A 20,034-nucleotide genomic window follows, 5' to 3' on the forward strand; every position below is an offset into this window, starting at 1 on the left:
ACATACTAGCATATCGTACGATATCGATCAGGCAGCCGACGGACAACACTGCAACAGGGCAATGGCGACAAAAAAATGTTCATTATGCAGTTACAGCTGTACAGAGTTATGATGGTATTGGTTCCTCGCGGCTTCCCTTTCCCAGTTGAAATGTGTGATTACGGTACCTTTTTTCTTCTTATTTTGTGTAAAACTGACTTGTGTTAACTCGTTTGGAAAAATAAAATTGACTTGAAGAAAAGTAGGTAGGAAAGTTTGCATATCTGTATATTGACAATTATCATCCACCGACCCGCATTGTCTTTGCAGCCCCATACATCTGTATTTTTTTCAAATATTTAGACAGATTTTTATATTCAAGTTTTTCTGTAAAAAAAATTCAAACATAGTTGACAAAATTTTGGTTTCTAAAGTTCACAGAATATTTAGTGTTTCAACAAGATGTCTAAATTTTTTAATAGAAGTACCTACGTATTAATTTCTTCCAAAATCGAGAGTGATATATATAAAATATACATTATTTGAAATGTATTTGATTCATGTTTGATAAATTATGCATAACACTTTCAAAACACCAAGTTCTGTAGTTTAAATCAGTATAGTTTGTTTTCCAGTAACCTATTACACTCTCAAATTTATAGCATAAGCCACCATTGTGGTGAGTATAAATGAGATGTCAAGCTCCAATAGCAAACGTAGAAAAGTGACTGTTGACATCAAGCAAACAAAACTCGAAAGAGGTAGCGTGTTTGAACGACTTGGCAACCAAGAAAAACATAAAAAATGGAAAGATTCCTCTGAAGGAAAAGTGAAAACAAAGAAGACCGCATCTAAAGAACAAAGTCCATCACCGGAACGCAAGAAAAAATCAAAATCCAGCTCAAAGTCAGAAGATGTGCCAACGAAAAAGTCTTCCAAAGAGTATACATCTGGGAGCAGTAAAAGTAAACATGCACACAATGAAGTTAAAGAGCCGAGAAAGTCCCATAAACATGTTGATAACGCTGAAGCAAATCGCTCTGGAGCAGAAAGAACCCATTCCAAACATAAATCAGATCGCGGAGATGGCAAAGTGCATAAAATTGTAGAAAATTTAATCATTGAAAAGCGAGTCTCCCCTTCAACTTCACAAGATAGGTCGAGAAGTGGATCGTTTGATTCGGTTTCACCGAGGAAGAAATCAAAAAAACGATCAGCAAAACATTCATCTCAAGAAGAAAGTACGGAGCGATACGACCGACAGCAAAGCTTTTCTCCTGAACCCGTTTCAAGCTCGCATCGACAAAAAGAGAGAGGAAGAAGTAGAGAGAAAAAGAAAGCTTCAAAGGAGGTATCTCGTAAAAATAAAACTGAAGATTTAAGTGAGGAATACTTCGAACCGAAACCAAGCTCAAAATCTGTATCAAAAGTGAAAAAATTGTCAAAACAAGATAAATATGAGAAGGAATACAGTAAATACGACGAGGATATTATACCAGAAAAGAAACATAAAACTAAGCATTCTAAGGAAATTGTCGTTGAAAAGGAAAGAAGTCGAAAACAAACTCCTGTGTTGTATGAAGAATCGTCTGATGATCATTACAGAAAAAAAGATGTCAAATCAGACGATCGCGGAAAAGCAAAAAGACGTAAACACGAGCCTGAATCACCTTCAAAAAGTCCTGTGAGACACAAGAAAGCAAAACGACAACCTAGCTTTGAACGTGAAATTAAAGAAACTGTTAAAGAGCGAAGTTCCAAGGCTTCTGCATCACCAACGAAAATCCTGAGTAGCAAAAAGCGTCATAGAGAGGAAGAAGTGGTCTCAAAAAAACGAGTGCAAAAAGAAGACTCACTGCAAGGGACTTACTCTGATTATTCATCAGCAAGCAAACATTCTCAGCCAGAGTATTCGGAAATTTCTCAAACCAGTGGCGGTAATGAAGAGCTATATAGTAGCGATTCTTATGCTGAAAAAGAAACTAAAAAACGCTCAAAAATAAAGAAAAAAGTCAGAAAAGAGCTGGGAAAATCACCAAGTAAAGTGAGATATGAGGTCATAGATGACGATGGCTTTAGTGACGACGTAAAAAAGGTAAAAAAGCGCAAACGAAAGCGAGAAGAACCAGATTCTTCGTTATCGGAATCTCCTGTCAAAGAAGAACGTCGTTATCATGGTAAAGAGAGACGAAGAGAAGAAAAAATTGTTATCACAAAAAAAGTTGAACAACCTGGATCACCACGAGAAGATAGTCGTCGCTCGGATAAACATTTGCTCGATCGCTCGGAAAAACATTTGCTCGGTCGCTCGGAAAAACATTCTCAAGATAGTAGAGATTTATATGAACACAGAAACACTCAACATGAAAGAAATGATTCCTCCTCCCGCGTAACCGCTAGCCGTAGTGGAAAAACAAACTTGAGGAGCCCAGTTGAGAAATACTATGACCCAAGAAAAGACGAGCGTGAGCGGAGAAAGGACCCGTATACCGATATAAAGCGTTCTTCAAGAGACGACATATTTTCACCAGACCGTAGAGAAACAAATTATGTAAAACAAAAATTAGATGCAAGACATTTATCAGCTGAACGTAGCTCTGAGATCAAAGTTTCTGAATGGCAAAGAAAGAGTTCAAAACATATCTCAAATGAAAGGAAAGGTTCTATACCGAAACTTATGCAGAATACACGCTTGCCAGAACCACGATTTGCGCATCAACGAAAACTTCTTGAACCCGAGTACATATTCCAACAACATCCACCAGAGCTGATGCGAACTGGTCGCAGTTTTGAGCGGCAAGGACGTGGTAACGAAAGGATGCCTGTGCGCCCTCCTCCACTGTTGCCTCCGCCTTCATATTCCAGAAGTCATGTCACGCCCCCTCATGCCGCAAGAGGGCGTGGCATGATTGAAAATGACAGACGCATGGATAGAGGACAAAATGATCGCAGAGACCCAAATCAGCGAATGGATAGTGGCGATCGAAAATATACTAATATTCGAGATAATAGCAGTGGGGATCGTCTTGGGCGATCGAGCAGTCACGATTCTAGATCGTCTTCGCGACATATTTCGCAAGACAATAAAAGTAAGTCTCGACAACAAAGCGATCGCGGTGATCTCCAGTCCCCTCGAAGTGACAGAAACTCATCGCTAGAAAGACGCAAAAAGACTTCTTCTGATAGAAGTGTTGCAAGTTCAAATAAGGGTGATAAGAATGCGCAATATGATAGACGGAGTCAACGAAGTATTGAAAGAACTGTCTCTGATGGCAAAAGTGAGGGGCGGCCATTAAATCGCTTTGACAATGATCGATCACGCTCAGTGAAGCGTAAACCGACTGATGAACCACGACAATCAAACTTGGAGTCTAATACGACAACACAGGAACGTAAGAAACAAAAATCAATTTCAAAACATCCTTCTCCTGACCCAAAACGAAAATCCTCAAAAGACACTCGCTCCACTTCGTCGAAAAGATCGTCAGAAAATAGAAAGGAGAACTCTCAAACTTCTAGAAAGAGCAAAGATAAAAAGAAAACAAGTCGTACAAACGATACGGAAATAAACAAACTTATTAAAAAGGAAGAAATAATTCCAGAAGTTGATTGGAACGAGTTACCAACGACTGAAAAAGACGGAGAAGAAAGCTCATCTGGAACCAGCTCAATTTTAAGTAAATTCACACCAGGCAATTTACTCAAAAAAACTGGAATTATTTTAGAAATGCTGCCGCCACATTTGGCTGAAAAAGTAAATAAAATGAGAACAGAAAACGATGAAATTGAACAAAAAGAATCTCAATCGGTTGTTGGTGGGATGTTACGCAATGGACTGAATTCGTATTCTGACGAGAAACTCAGAAAACGCTTGCTCGGCTATAATAATGATTATCGTCATGCATTGCGTCCACCATTTATTATCAATGCGAAAACTTATTCTGCGTCTCTGAAAGAATATATGCGCAAAAGTAGGATGGTTGAAGCAATGTAATTTGTTCAATAAAATTGTTTCTTAGAGTCAGCTTTTTTATAAATTTTAGTGTGAATCAAATTTGGGATGAATTTATTATTTTAGTCTCAAATCAAAATTGAATTGTGAAACCAAATTTTGGGAATTTTTAAAAATTTTGTGAGAGATGTGACTGTGACTAATCTAAATTTTTTGAACGCCTTATTTTGTCTCTTTTTTTTTTTTTGAAACAGATGGATTTTTGCAAAACATGGTCAACATTTTTGGAAGTAACCTTTTCTCAGTTGGATAATTCCCACACTTATACTTTCGTGAAGAAACTTTATCTTACTGTTAATGCTATGATTGTGTGTGTTATTTTACAATGATCCAAATACCCTTCTCTCAACTCAATTATAAAACATATTTACTCTAGACAAGGCTCTGCCTCTGTATAAGCAGCCACTAAATAATGAACTGCTATTTTGTAATCCCGGAATATTTTTGAATGGGCACGGAGTTTGAACACAGGGTATTTATTAACCTGCAATGCCAATTCAGTTGATAGAAAAAACTTTGCTACTTTGCCTGCTATAATAATCCAAATAGGTATTGTTAGAATTGTCTCCTGACAAATCTAGAAATGCGAAGTCTTCCATTTTTAGTAGGTAACTGATTGAGTTTGTATTAAGATATTTATTATTCTTGAGTTTGGATCTTTTTTTTCACCCTGGAATTGGAATCAAAATCCTGACAAGCTGGAGCATAATTTCTGGCCCTGAAACATGAACTTAACTGCTACGTAGTCCGGAAATTACTGCTATTTCCGTTTCAACCGTCAATTTTCATTGTATGGTAATTGTTGTTAATTTGTTTCAATATTAATGAAATAAATTTGTTATTTTTAGATTCAGCCTTTTTCCTATAAAAATTAGTGTTTAATTAATTACAAAACATAATGTAGCTCAGAAAATAAAAATCATTACTAAACAATTATGTCTGAAAGCATGGAAAATACAGTAGCCAATCATACATCTGAAGTAAATGGACTTACTCATGCTCCATTATCAAATGACGCTCCAGCATTAGGGAATGGGACAGCGGAGATAGAAGATGACGTGAAAAATGTTGGAAAAGCCGATTGTGATGCTTTGTACAAAGAATGTTTAAAAGTTCAGATTCAAAATGCAAAATATGCTGAACAATTGAAGCGGATTCGTAAAGTCATAAGAAGGATACAAAAAGAAAGAAGGTTTGTGGATAAGAAATTTTTTTATATCACGGAGGAAACCAAAAAGTTTAGACTTTCAAGTTTTTTCTATACGAAGAAAGATTTTTATTTTGTGGAATTCTTACCTACTGTGCTGTTTCCTGACAATGCTAACATGAATTCTTTCATGACTCCTCAAGGATAAAATTAACTCATCAAGTTTGCCAAGCATTGACCATATCTCAGATTACGAGGACGGGATTTTGATATTTACCCCATGTAAAAGAAAGCTAATATGACGTCATAGCACGATGCGCCTGTTGTTGGAAATATAACTGAAAGCCCCAAATTTTATCTATCTATTTATAAGCATTGGTTGTTAACTGGAACAGATGTACATGAACTTATATCAGGATCTAACTTATTTTCCGTTTTTAGGTTTTTGGTGAAGAAATTGGAAGGATTTGGGGATAATTATCAGTTAGCGAAGTTGAAATACATTGAAGAAGAAGAATTAAAAATACAAGAAGCTTTGCAACAAGAAGATGAAGATTGTGAAATTAGGGAACCTAAGAAAACATCAAAAAAGAAAATTAAAGGTTGTTAATTTTTAATGTTTGTTTTCCTACTTTGAGTTTGAACAATGCTTTCATCCAGCAATTTTTGAGTGAAGCAGATAGAATGATACCTCTGTAGCCAAATATAATTCGTTCAGGATTGGTGTTGGACTACCGATTTGTTTAACTAACGAAACCTTTTTCCCATAAGAAACAGTGGTAAGTGTCCTTGAGCATTCCAGAATATCCAAATATCAACAAAATGTGTGCCTAATAGGTAATAATTATTTAAATGTGTGGTGGAGCAAAGAAGGAAAGTGAATTATCATTGCCTGTAGTCAGGGTTGTCCAAAACGAATCGAATATTCGAATATATTCGAATATCATAATATTCGAATACCTTTTCGGCTGATTTTCGAATAATTCCGAATAGTAGTCACTTTTCGCCGTAAACGTGGTGTTTCGTTTTACGGGACTCTTCAAACGACTTTTTACGCTGTCTCACGTATTGTAATGACGATGAAATAGAATCGGCACTTTGATTGTTTATATTCTGTGCGATCGTACGTCTCATAGTGTTGCAACACATTTGCACGTTTGCGTGGGTGGACATTGCCGACATTCGTCTACGAGGCTTTTAATTTACAAATTCATTTCCATCACGTCGAAAAATTGACAATTACCGCTTTTCTAGGCCCAATTTCATTTCTATGTGGCCTGCTTATTAGTCTTCTCAAGCCTGATTTGTGTAATCTTATATTTGGGTCTTAGGGTCTGCCAATCATGATATTCAATCGCAGGCCGGTATCGTTACTTTAAAGAGAAACATGGCCGCCGAGATAAAGTGATTTGTGACCCTTTCGTTTTGCCGATTCAGCAGAACACGACAGGGACGGGAAAACACAGCTGTGAAATAACCCGTGGACGTACAGTGTAGTATTTATCACATTCCAAAATTATTTTAACATTCGGGTTAATAGGTTGTCCAAAATGATTGCCGCTTTACAACTTAAATTTACCGCTCAATTGTTAATATTAGTTAATTCTGTGAGTATGATTCTACCAAACTAACATGATCTGGTTCTAAACATATAAAATTATTAGCGCATATCACAGGGACACAATTTTTCTACCAGTCTTATTGGAGGCCTATATGAAAAAAAAACTTTTTTGAGTGCTAAAAATAGACATCGTCCTATTTGCCATGTGGACTTATTAGCCGGGAAATACGGTATTTATAGCCATCATTGTTACGATATCCAATAAATTGGCACAAGTTGGAAAAACAAGTTGATTTATTAGAAAATAATTTCTGGCAAATAATTTTGATAACGATAGTTAAAAGTATCGATCCTTTACCAGGATGATTTTTTGTTGCGCAGCACAAAATCATCCTAGTAAAAAGTCCATACTTTTAAATACAAACCAAAGGCAACCATTATCTAAATTAGTTCCCAAAAAGCGGGATAAAGTATAAATTCTTTCTCCGACTTGTGACAATTTTTTCGTGAGTACGAAAATAAGAATCAAAAACTAATTATATTCGGCACAATATCACGGCAATATGTGGAAAGAAATTGTGTGGCAAACTGGCGATTAATATTAATTTTTGATTCATATTTTTGTATTTACAAAATACAACGGCGATCTGTGGACTTAGAATGTGTGGTAAACTACCCGATTATAAATAGTTTTTGCTTCCTATTTTCATATTTATAAAATAATAAAAGTATTATTACTCAAACATGCAACGGCGATCTGCGGACTTAAAATGTGTGGTAAAGTTTCCGAATATAAAAAATTTCTGATTCGTATAAAAAATTGTCACAAGTCGGAAAAATAACTCATACTTTATCCCGCTTTTGGCAAATAATTTGGATAATGGTTGATATTTAAAAGTATGGGCGTTTTACTAGGATGATTTTGTGTTGCGCGATTATTCAAATCCATCACCGATACCACTATACTGCAAAATATATACTGCAATAATCTGCAAATATGAAATGCCTGGAAATATAACTAGGTTGTAACTTGTAGATAGCAGTTATTACATTGCTTATTGTATGGAAATTCCTACATACATTTAGATAAGCTTCAATTAGTGAATTTTATTTTCGAAGTATTCGAAATTTCATATTCGAAAAAAATAATTTCGAATGTATTCGAAATAGTGAACTATTCGGTATTGGCCATCCCTGCCTGTAGTGTGTGTACCAGGGCAGGGTAAAGCCATAGTTTTATTCCGAGTTTCTTTATTTTAGTTCTATTACGAGTTCGGGACTGTCTTTGCTAGCCAAGTGGTATACCCCCGACGCATAGGTTTCAGTCCCTTTACACAACTTGATGTAAAATAGGCGAACAAAATTAGTTACCTCCATATTGGTACACACACTTCTGGAGTAACTTAAAACAACTAAATACTCCATTACGATCATGATAATAGCTGTGAGCTTTTCATATAACTGCAGTTATTGTACTGTTTTCCATTTGTTGTAGTTTTTGCATCATTGAGTTTTAAGTTTTTGTTTTTAGTGAAGAGACTTCAAAATGCACCAAAGAAACCTTCAAATGCGTTTCTTATGTTTTGTCAAAAGAACAGATCAATTGTGCAGGTAGTATTTTTCCACTAATGTCAGGTTACATATCAGTTTGTTGAAAAAATTGTATTGCGTTAAGGAATTTCAATATTTTGAATTCAATTCATTCAATAAAGAACTTCGAGTTTAAAAATATAATGTGACTAGATGTCTCACTGTCATAGAGCATTCACTGAATTTTTATATATAGGGTCACACGAATATTTTTTGAATAAATATTTTGAATTTCAATCATATCAGTTTTATAAAGTCTGTTCAGAGAAAGGTCCTAAGCTCTCAAAGAAAATGGGAAGAGTAGACCTATTTCCATAAAATTACTATTAGTGTGCCAAGTCCATGTGTCTGAAACAATACCCATTCCCCGCCTGGTTCGAATGAGAGATCGTTGTTTCAATATGATTAAGCCATCTTGTCAGCTTTCCTCTCATCTGAGATCATTATACAAAAAGGGGTACTCAAGTAGTATGTGTACCAAGTTAGGGTTAGGGCATATTTTATTTCAATTTTCCTTATTTTAGTTCTATTACGAGTTCGGGGGACTGTTTGTGTTAGCCAAGTGAATATACCCACTGCCCATAGGCTTCTGTCCTTAGGCAACTTGATGTAAAGTAGGCGAACAAAATTATTTAATTCCATATTGGTGTACATACTTCTGTAGCACCCGAAAAAGTACTAATCTCACTCTCAATTGTTTTTGTTCAGGCTCAATATACGAAACAAAACATGGGTGAAATAACACGGCAAGAAATGACTCGGAGATTGGCAGAAATATGGAAAGAGACAAGTAAAGAGAATAAGAAAACTTACTATGGTGAGAAATGTACCCGATTGGTTTCTTATAAAGAACAGCTATTTTTATTTTCTGAAACATAGATATAGTTTCAATAGCTGCATTTCAGGGGTTGCCTGTCCCACTGCTCAGATGTGAGTCTCATAACTCGTTTTTGCTTAAAAAAATGGAATTTCTTTCCATCTTGGAGTTCAATGACAGTGTTGCCATATTTGTTTCAAGTCTTATGTAAAAATAGTCTACTGACATGCGGAATTCCTTTCTATCTTGGAGTTCAATGACAGTGTTGCCATATTTGTTATAAGTTCCATGTAAAAATAGTCTACTGACATGCGGGTAATTCCTTTCCATCTTGGAGTTCAATGACAGTGTTGCCATATTTGTTGCAAGTCTCTGTAAAAATAGTCTACTGACATGCGGAATTCCCTTCCATCTTGGAGTTCAATGACAGTGTTGCCATATTTGTTGCAAGTCTCATGTAAAAATAATCTACTGACATGCGGAATTCCTTTCCGTCTTGGAGTTCAATGACAGTGTTGCCATATTTGTTGCAAGTCTCTGTAAAAATAGTCTACTGACATGCGGAATTCCCTTCCATCTTGGAGTTCAATGACAGTGTTGCCATATTTGTTGCAAGTCTCATGTAAAAATAATCTACTGACATGCGGAATTCCTTTCCGTCTTGGAGTTCAATGACAGTGTTGCCATATTTGTTGCAAGTCTCATGTAAAAATAATCTACTGACATGCGGGTAAACGTAAACAAAAGATCTTTGCACATTAGTGGAAGCTTACTGTTCTGTCTTTTTGTTCAAGCTCATCAGTACTTTTTGCTGAAGACATTTCTTGCTGCAACAAACTTGTATATAATAAATAAACAACAAATTATTGTGGCATAAACATGTAGCTCTAAAATCTTGATTGATAAAATATATCTCGTTATTGATCTTAATTTAATAAGAAATGTATGACAAAGAATTCATGTGACATGCTTTGTAGCTCCCACGTCTTAATAAATAAAGGCTACTTCGTAGTGTTCGTACCAGGTTAGGGTTAGGCCAAAATTTTCTTTATTTCAGTTATATTGTGTTATATTATATTGTGAGTTCAGGGAGTGAGTATGCGCACCAAGATGGCGCACAACCTGAACTCAGGTTGTGTACCAGGTTAGGGTTCAGGTTGTGCGACATCTTGGTGCGCATACTTCAGGAGTACGGCTAAGTGAATATACATACCCCTTGCCCATAGGTTTCAGTCCCTTTACACAACTTGATGTAATGTAGACGAACAAAATTAGTTACCTCCATATGGGTACACATACATCTGGAGCGCCAAATAAAGTGAACAATGTATCTTCGACTGACACATCATTTTGTTTTACTCATTATAATGTAATCATATCTTTTCATTTGTTTAGAAATGTATGAAATAGACAAAGCACGATATGCACAAGAAATGAAAGATTTTCAAAATCGAAAACCAAGTAGTTCTCAACAAACAGAAGAAAAAGAGATTAAATCAGAAATTCCTGAAGGGAATTTAGTTATAAATGATACTGAGATGCAGTGACTGGTTAAAAGTGCTATGTCATGATTCATGGTAATGATTCAGCATTCTTGGAATAGGAGATTAGGAATAGGAGAATAGGAATAGGAGAATAAAAAGAATATGATTGTGCAGTCTCATTATCTTTCCCACTCCCCCAGGATAAATATGAACTTTCCAATCTACTTGTCTTTGCTAACATAGGAAGTGTACACTGTCATTTTATAAATTGTTTCAATCATGTTTTTTATCTTTCTTATTAATAAAATATTGTATTTGTCAGAATAGTTGACTGGTGTGGTGTTATATCTGTTGGGATGTAATTCACTTTTGGTGTTGTGCAGTGTAGGAGAGGCTCCAGTCATTTACTCAACTAGAGTTGACTAAAATAAACCACCATTTATGAAGTGACTGAAGTCATTTTTAACTTAAATGTAACTTAAAATTAAATTCTAATGAACTAATCGCCAGAGAGACTTGACACAAGACTCTTGTAACTTGGGATTTAGGGACTTAAGTTCAAGATGGGTTTTTAAAAGTTTGGATAATGTTTTTGGCAGCTAAATCGAGAATAGGTGAAGTATAAACAAGCCCTCCAACATCTTCCTATAAGTATAGGAAGGTCATGCTATCATTAACTCTAATTGAGTCGCCTTTACCCAGACAACAGTTTTAAAGTTAATTTTTTTGAGAGATTTTAGAACTGCATTTTACTTCTTTAAAATTTAGAACACTCACTCGAAACGGTGGAATGTTTAATCACCACCAAACACAGACTAGAATTGTAAGGGAAGTCAACGTGAACTGTGCTTCTGGTCCAGCAACACTTCATCACATGATTGGAACCTGGGAAGCCAAGAACCCTAATCCGAGACACCAATATCATCCCTGCAACGGGCCTGTGGAGTCCACTCCAAATCCTTAGTCTTTTCAAAAAATGAATCAGATTACCAAATCATCGCTAACAAAAATTTCAACCCAGCTTGGAACACCAAGGTATCTATGTCGTTCACCCATATCAGTACAAGAATACCAAATCCTAACTCCATGGCCCTTCTGCCCAGACTGTTGTTGCAACTGCTAATTGAAACTTTTGACATTACTAATGTGACTATTAGTATGACAAACTAATATGACATTATCCATTAAAGATTATCAAATTAAAGAAAGGTTTGCCTGCACCCAGCAAGATGGCAGTGCTAACACAGTGCAACAACTCTTGATAGGATGGTGAACCACCCTTCTAATATGAACCTTCAAACGATCAATCCTTTCACATACATTCATCCCCAACAGGAAAGAAAACCAGTAAACTCAATCAATATAGTCTAACACAGGGGTTGCAACCTGCGACCCAAATGTGACACTTAAGGAAAAATTGTGCAGCTCGGGAAACGAGTGTTTAAATTTAGTATAATCTGCTACAGGAGAGTAGTAATTCTAATCCCTTTGCATATACCAAGTTCAAATCATTATCTGTATTCTATGATGTTACAATGCCCTAACAGCAGGCTTGTGCGAAGCGAACAACCACGTCATAAGATCATTAATCAAAATTTTTATGCTTGCAACTACTAGAAAGCCCATGTTGAAAGTATATGCAACCCGCGGTTTCACCCAGTTATTTGTATCTGTCCCTCCTGTATTGAAGGTTGCACACCCCTGTTATAAAGGAGTGTAACACATAGCACAATGACCCAAATCTCAGTCAAAATCAAAACAAAAATCGATTCTCCGAAATAACTTTGTTTATTCCCACACACATGTAACAGAATATAATAAATATTAAAGTTTTAGAATGTTGTTGCTTTATTGTGAAACTGATTTCTGATGTTTTTCATGAAATTGTCGCATTCTCTCTTCAACTTCTGGTCGGAAATGTCTAATTAAACCCTAGAAAATAAAAGATGTGGTTTTGAATTCGTTCATAAAGAAAATAATATCCTTATGAACTCTTGGAGTTTAGAATGTTTTCACTGGTTGTTTCACTGGAGTCGTATATATTTTATAAACAGACGGTAGTAAAGTTTAAGAATTTGTCAGATCATACTCAAATTATACTGGCAAAATTTCAACAGCACCCTTTCTGGCGAACAGCAGGCAAAAAGTCGTGTATCTAGGATTTTTTTTCAATATGAATTGAGATACCGGTTAAGTACTCCCATAACAGAAATAGATTTGTAACCGAACAATCTGCCATGGTGCCCCTCATGCATTTGAGCCATCTAATTTTTTCCTATCCTCGAGACAAACATGAAAATCCTCTAACTATACTTTAACCCTGGTGATCCTCAATCGTTGCTCCATAAGTGTGTGTACCAATATGAAGGTAACTAATTTTGTTAGCCTACTATACATCAGGTTGTGTAAAGGGAGCCTACGGGCAGATGGTATATTCACTTGACTAACACAGACGGCCCCCCAAACTCGCAATAGAAATAAAAAAGGAAAATGGGAATGAAATTATGGCCTAATCCTAACCTGGTACACATACCACGGGAGTACCCATTAATTAGTGTAGCTTACCTGTACAGGCCATGCTGCTCCATCACCCAAAGCACATATTGTGTGTCCTTCAATTTGTTTTGATATTTCCCACAATGAATCGATTTCCTCAGGATCTGCATCTCCTTTGACAAATCTCTCCATTGTCTGTGATGAAAAGTTGGACTAAGTAGGATAGGATTTACATATTTATCCCGTGGGAGAGAAAAGCCGATAATACTGCATAACCATATGGCGAACCACGGCCTCTCGTCCGGTTACCATTCCGTGTCAGGTGTGGGATTAAGTTAGTTATTTGATGGTGGAGGAAGCCGTAACCGACCAGCGACTACGTCAACCACCCTACGGCGGCAAGGAGTCCAGCAATCCTCTCGCACATAACTATCCTGGTCTGGGATTCGAATCTGCGAACCCACGCAGAGTAATCAGAGGTGCGGTGGCGAGTGTCTTTCTAACGATGAGCCACACCGCCTCGGCGTATTTGAGAGATTCTTTGTTTGATTGCCCTTTCCATCCCATCATGCAAAATGTAAAAGAATAACTACTCAAGTATGAGAGGGAGGCTATGAGTCCCTATGACATTAAAATCTTCCACTTATTTGTGGTCCTCGCTACAAAGCTTGAGTACTCAAAATAACACTTTTATAAATTTATAGTCCGAATTTTTGCCAAACCAGGAATTAAATCCACTAAATTCAGATATTCATTCTATATTCAGCATCCCCGATTCTGCAAACTCTAATAGTCATGTGAGATGCAAGGGAGCAAGTCTCAAAAATGTGTTGATCATGGGCCCACTTATCCACACTGTTCTTAGTTAAGATATATATAGGGTAGGATAAGATTTACATATTTATCCCGGGAAGAGGAAAGTCGATAAGAGGGCTCAAGCATATGGCGAACCACGGCCTCTCATCCGGTTACCGTTCCATGTCGTATAGGTCAGGGCTACTCAACTGGCGGACCGCGGTCCGAATCCGGACCTTTCGAGTATTGGATTTGGACCGCACCTAATTATTTATTTTGGATCATTAGCCCCACTTTTTGAATTTCTTATTATAAAATGACTTTCATAGTTTTGAATATATACGAAAAGAATTATAACACCAAATAAACAATTTTAATTTGCTACGAATCATTAGTCGGTCGAGGAAGTGCTCGTTTAAGGATGCCGAAATATCATTTCTGGAAAGACCGGACCCAAATAATTTTGAAGTTTTGTTTTCGGACCTTCGATAAAAATAGTTGAGTAGCCCTGGTATAGGGGATTAGTTAGTATTTGTTAGTTTGTCATTTAGTTATTTATTTGGATATACAGGATGGGCTTAAAGTAGGGTTACAGTGACCAGAAAATAATGAAGCAACTGTAACCCTATATTTTTTTATAACAACCAGAGTAAAGTACAAATGATTTTAGACAAATGGTTGGTTGCATACAAGTTTGCACCTGCCATTTAGTAATGCCAGAGACAATGTAGCACAGTTAACTTAACAAGTCATTTCACAATTGATTTTACCTGGTTCATCCATGACACTCCTTCTCTGCAAGGAGTACATTGTCCACATGATTCATGTTTATAAAATTCAATCAATCTTGCAATAGCGTAAATGATGTCCGTCTGAAATAGAAGACGTGTTAAAGTTGCCAAGGTGTGATACTTCTGGGGAGAATGTTACAATTTGAGCCTGCAAGTTTATCTTTACTCTCTTTTAATGTCCCTTTTTCATTGAAAATTCTGATTTCTATTATCATCATTGAACGTACGAAATTACAACTGAGGGTCCAGGCCCAAAAATTCAAAATTCACATTCTGACTCCTGCCTCCTAACCAGGGGGTGGATTTGGGGGTCGAAACCCCCCCCCCCATTTTGAAATGTAAAAAGAATAAAAGCATCTTCCTGTATCACACATAGCAAGTTTTCGTAGCTTGAAACGTCTTTTAAACCATCACGACTCACGAAAACACACTTTTTCCAGCGTTAGGCCGGGCTCGCTAGCTGTTTCAATCTGACTTGGAAAATAGGAATTTCAGAACGCCCCCCTTTGAAGATTTCTGGCTACGTCCATGCTCCTAACAGTACTAGTTGTTGAAGTAAAAACGAGACATGCTCAATAACCCCAAATAAAATTTGCGTAACACAGATCCTCAAACTTACACTTTTATCCATAACAATAACAGCTGCAGTTCCCAGGCCAGTCTGTGCTTCAACCAAAGCATCGAAATCCATGAGGACATCATCACACACACTCTTAGGTATGAGAGGAGTTGATGATCCTCCAGGAATAATGGCAAGTAAGTTGTCCCAGCCTCCTGTCACTCCACCTGTGGATGAAAAAGAATAAGCGTTGTGAAATAGGACCATGACCTGACAAGGACCAGGTCCAAGATGTTAAATCTTAATTTAGTCCTTCTGTAAGCCTCAATAAAGTAGAGATAGATTTAGGAATAGCTTTATAAATTTAAATGATCAGTCGGTAGCGTCTGATGTTTAGTGAATGTAATAATATACTTCCGAAAATTGCCTTGAATCAGTTTCAAGCGCCTGTTGCGTGTTTTAAAACAGGACGAATACTGTACATGGTTTTTTGAGCACCTTTCGACAATTACGACTAAAAATTACGGCCTTAGATCTTAATTGTATGATTCGAAAAATCTTAAATGATGAAAAATTACTCTGGGTACAATTACATATTCAAATTAACAAATTCAATGGAATAGAAAAATACAAATTTTTGGTGGCGGGCGATTCCATAAAGAATGCACCAACAGAGCCGAGCTTAATAGCATTGGTGTAATTTTTGTATGCGTGTGTGCAGTTATCTGCATATTCAGTACTCATTCGTTTTTGTGTATGATCTCATTACCGATCAGTCAATCGGGAGCTATTTTGGAGATCCTATTCAATCGCGGTCGGAAGCAGGTTGGCCACCCCTGCTATATGAGATGGCCTAGCCCTTACTTAGTCGGGTATGAGAATATTTAGCCAATTAATTGTTCCATATGTACAGACTTTAGAACAGAGCAAACAGATTGCGATCAATCACTAATACACAAAAATAACTATTTTACAATTACAAACAAGATAATTTACCACAATGCCTTTCGATCAGATCCTTCAGTGGGATACTCATAGTTTCTTCCACTGTGCAGGGATACTTGACATGGCCAGAAATATTAAAAAGTTTAGTTCCAGTGTTGCGTTCTCGACCAAAACCAGCGAACCATGTAGCTCCACGGCGACAGATTGTTGGAGCCACAGCAACAGTCTCAACATTGGCTACTGTTGTTGGGCAACCAAAGACACCTGTTGACAGAATCGATAAATGTTAGTTGTTCAACTGGAAATACATGCCAGGTAATTAAAGCACTAGACTTCTAATACATCATTAGATATCTGTAGATGTTTGAATAGAAGCTTATTTAGAGCAAAAAGTGTCAGTAAGTGTCATTGTATTTGTACACTATTAGCTCTGATCAAGGGCCACCTGTACAAGCAGTATAGCAATATTCACAAATCTACAGTTCTTGGCAAGATTCCTCTGCCTACCTAATAATTGATTGCAACCCTCTGGGAATTTATGTCAGAGATATCCCGAGATAACAATGCAGTTAAGACTAACGCTTCTAAGCTATGCGATAAAGAAAATAAAAACTAAACAAAATGGGTGGGTATTGACTTTGTGACCACACCTTCATACTCATATCAGTCTGTAGGAAAACTTTTTACTTATGTTAGGTTTATTGGTTTCATTTATCTCTGGTTGATAGAAAACTCCCTTTCTTAATACACATCTCACCAATCTCAGCAGGGAAAGGAGGTTTCAGCCTTGGTTTTCCTTGTTTTCCCTCCAAACTTTCAATGAGAGCAGTTTCTTCTCCACAAATATAAGCGCCAGCACCTCGATGAACGAATATATCGAAATCATATCCAGAATTACAGGCATTGTGACCTAATAATCCAGCATTGTAGGCTTCTCTAATGGCAACCTGGTTAATGATTAAGTAATTTTTTTTTTTTTTTTCAAATTGTTTATTTTTTTATTGCAAAAAAACAACAAATAAATAAGTTATACAAATCACAAAACAAATATATGGGAAGAAAATGTAGCAAATTTGATAAAATATATCTTACTAATTTGATTGCTCAGTGAATCACTCTAGCTAGAACAGCGTTTTAAAAATTTAGGGAAGGAGGGTTTACTTTGCTTTTCCATGTAGTATTACTGATATTCTATTTATCACTGTGATACTTATTTATGATAGCCTACACATTACTATCCAGACTGTATAAAATCCAGGGAGCAAGTTGTGCGAATCATTAGATAACAATCTATTAAAAGGTCGAACAACAAGTTGAAACATATTCCTTAGCATATCTCTTTAGCCTGGTGCACTTTATGTATGAATAAAAACTCAATCATAGCTTTTTATTGACAATGTGCCTTATTACCTGGTGCGCCTTATTCTCCGTTAAAAATACAGTACTCACATTTAAATTAGAAGCCTCATTGTAGAACTCTCCTCTGATATAAATGTACGCAGCACGAGCCCCCATAGATGCTCCTGCAACCAGACAACCTTCTATCAGTTTATGAGGATCGTGTCGCATGATCTCTCGATCTTTACATGTTCCTGGTTCTCCTTCATCTGCATTCACAACCAGGTATTTGGGCCTGTAGAAAAATTATTCTTCACAATTAGTTCGCATACATTGGCTATACATTGGACAATATCATATTGGACATTTAACAGTAGACAAACCATTCTAAAACCAATTGCTCTCCCTCTCGGGAGATGTACCGTATTTATTCCACATTTTTTTATCGGGCATTTTTACCTTACCTACTCAAAACAAAGCTTTAAAAAGGCAGGCACCAGAATAAGACTAGTATCTACTATTTTTCAAGTACCAGAATTTTGAAGAAGATAGTTGGAATGACTAGGATCATCAAATAGCTACCATACTTGGGACTACCCCAAACTTTCAACTTTCAATTTAAATTTTCACAAATATACACTGAAAATATTGTTACAAATCACCCATCTGCCATCATAAACGTAAGGCTTTATATAGGCCACTGCAAGCAATTCAACCCTACTCGATTCTACATTGCCCAAGATAAATCATTATCTACCACTAAAAGATTACTAGCACATCACCCACCTTCCATCAGGAGGTCGATTCATGAAACTCCATTTCATTCCGGTAGGAAATCCAGCTCCACCTCGACCTCTCAACCCGGAGTCTTTGATTTCCTTCAATATCCATTCATGACCTGAATAAATATGTGATAATAAATAAAAAACATTGAGAAGAATTGGGATTGAAAATCGTTTTTTAAATACTGAAATAGAAAAGATGAGTAGGATGGGATAGAATTTACCCATTTATCCCAGGGTAGAGAAAGCCGATATGATAAAATGGCTTAATCATCTGGCGAATCATGGCCTATCGTTCGCTTACTAGTCCATGTCAGGTATGGGATTAGCTAGCCAGTTATTTGTTTTCGGAATCATGGACTTCAATGATAGAGGACCAGGGTTACGTGAACCACCCTATGGCCAGCGATGATTCCAGCAATCCTCTCGCACGTAACTATCCCCGCATGGGATTCGAATCTGCGAACCCACGTAGGGTAATCAGAGGTGCGGTGGTGAGTATATTCCTAACGCTCAGCACGATGCGCCACACCATGTCCATGAAAAATACAAAAATGAACACAGAACACCATTCCACCCAACAATTCAAATTAATAGGAGAGAAAGGTTGAACATTATTATGGGAATACAAATGTGAAATAACACAAACAAATATTAATTTTCGGATCTTTCAGCATCATAGAAAATAGGACACAAAAACTGAATGAGTTGAATATGATACCTTTCTGTATTATTTCTTTAGTCTTATACCAATCTCCTCTTGACATAGCTCCCTTCAATTTCCAGTCATGGCGACCATAAAGATTGGTGAATATTCTATCTTCATCTTTCAAAGGTGCATTGCTGTAGTGTCGTACCTTGAAAAAGAAGAACAAATTTACAATATTGACTTTGAAATAGTTGTATTGGGTGCTTTTGTAATGAGCTATACAAACCCAGTAGCAACGTGTGATCAAAACGTCAACTCCATGCAGTAAATGGAGGGTAAACAAGCAAGAGCTGTCGAAACAACACTTAACATTGAGGCTAATATGGCAATATCAATACCCTGTCAAAGGTTGCATACAAAAGGCAGAAGGGTATTTATTTTGATCAATTTAGACCAAGACTTCGTGGACTGCTGGACTGAGTGCATTTTAAAAGGTTGTGGTAATCAAGTACCGTACGTAATACAGAAAATGAATGCAAATTAATCAAATTACCTTCTGAACTGAACACACGGATGACACTTTTGGTAAATTCAGTGAAAGATTAGATACTGAATTAACTTTTAAAATAGTCCGTATTGCAGCCATATTGGAATTCGCGGGCCTTCAAGGCCCTTCAAAGACTAAATACAAACAAAAACCGCCCAAATCCTAATTAACAAACTGCGGAAAAATGTAAAAGTTCAGCTAAAAATATAAAAGTGAATGCTATCAGTCAAGAAGAGTCAACCAAAGTGGCTAAACTTCACAGTTGCTCTTCACCGACCTCTGGTGGATTCTCAGACATCGGATCGGTCAATGAAGATATTCATTCGATCGGTACAACCAACGACTAACGGGTACAACCGTAAATATATACTACTACGGTACAACACATCGCAACATCTATCTAACACACTTTTGAGCGAGCATTCTTTATAGAGCTTCTACCTGATATGCCCGTACTACTACTAATTCTATTTAGCAACTATTCACTACAGTGCTTATATAACAGTTAAACGAGGCGATAAATGCTTTAGTTACGTAACATC

General features: G+C 36.7%; 3 protein-coding genes across 3 annotated transcripts in view; 2 read left to right on the plus strand and 1 right to left on the minus strand.

Annotated features, from left to right (window-relative positions):
- Window positions 1-199: 199 nt before the first annotated feature.
- On the plus strand, window positions 200-4,836 carry LOC120343559 (uncharacterized). The gene has a single exon (XM_039412771.2). It carries the CDS (start codon window positions 674-676, stop codon window positions 3,971-3,973), a length of 3,300 nt encoding a protein of 1,099 aa, XP_039268705.2. The 5' UTR covers window positions 200-673; the 3' UTR covers window positions 3,974-4,836.
- Window positions 4,796-20,034, plus strand: part of LOC120343165 (uncharacterized) — a 176,039-nt gene continuing 160,800 nt past the window's right edge. The window contains exons 1-5 of the mRNA XM_039412291.2: window positions 4,796-5,183; window positions 5,580-5,740; window positions 8,231-8,310; window positions 8,998-9,106; window positions 10,502-10,710. Coding sequence (XP_039268225.2) covers window positions 4,927-5,183; window positions 5,580-5,740; window positions 8,231-8,310; window positions 8,998-9,106; window positions 10,502-10,653 — 759 coding nt within the window. The 5' untranslated portion in view covers window positions 4,796-4,926 and the 3' untranslated portion in view covers window positions 10,654-10,710. The remainder of the gene's footprint in view (window positions 5,184-5,579; window positions 5,741-8,230; window positions 8,311-8,997; window positions 9,107-10,501; window positions 10,711-20,034) is intronic.
- LOC120343560 (NADH dehydrogenase [ubiquinone] flavoprotein 1, mitochondrial-like) lies at window positions 12,360-19,705 on the minus strand. Its single transcript, XM_039412772.2, has 10 exons — window positions 19,499-19,705; window positions 19,018-19,153; window positions 18,301-18,412; window positions 17,626-17,809; window positions 16,934-17,123; window positions 16,228-16,440; window positions 15,292-15,458; window positions 14,652-14,753; window positions 13,156-13,281; window positions 12,360-12,522 (listed from the first exon to the last, which is right to left on the minus strand). The coding sequence occupies exons 1-10, from the start codon at window positions 19,589-19,591 to the stop codon at window positions 12,439-12,441; spliced, it is 1,407 nt and encodes a 468-aa protein (XP_039268706.2). The 5' UTR covers window positions 19,592-19,705; the 3' UTR covers window positions 12,360-12,438.

The sequence above is a fragment of the Styela clava genome, chromosome 3 (assembly GCF_964204865.1).
Source record: "Styela clava chromosome 3, kaStyClav1.hap1.2, whole genome shotgun sequence".
NCBI lineage: Eukaryota > Metazoa > Chordata > Ascidiacea > Stolidobranchia > Styelidae > Styela > Styela clava.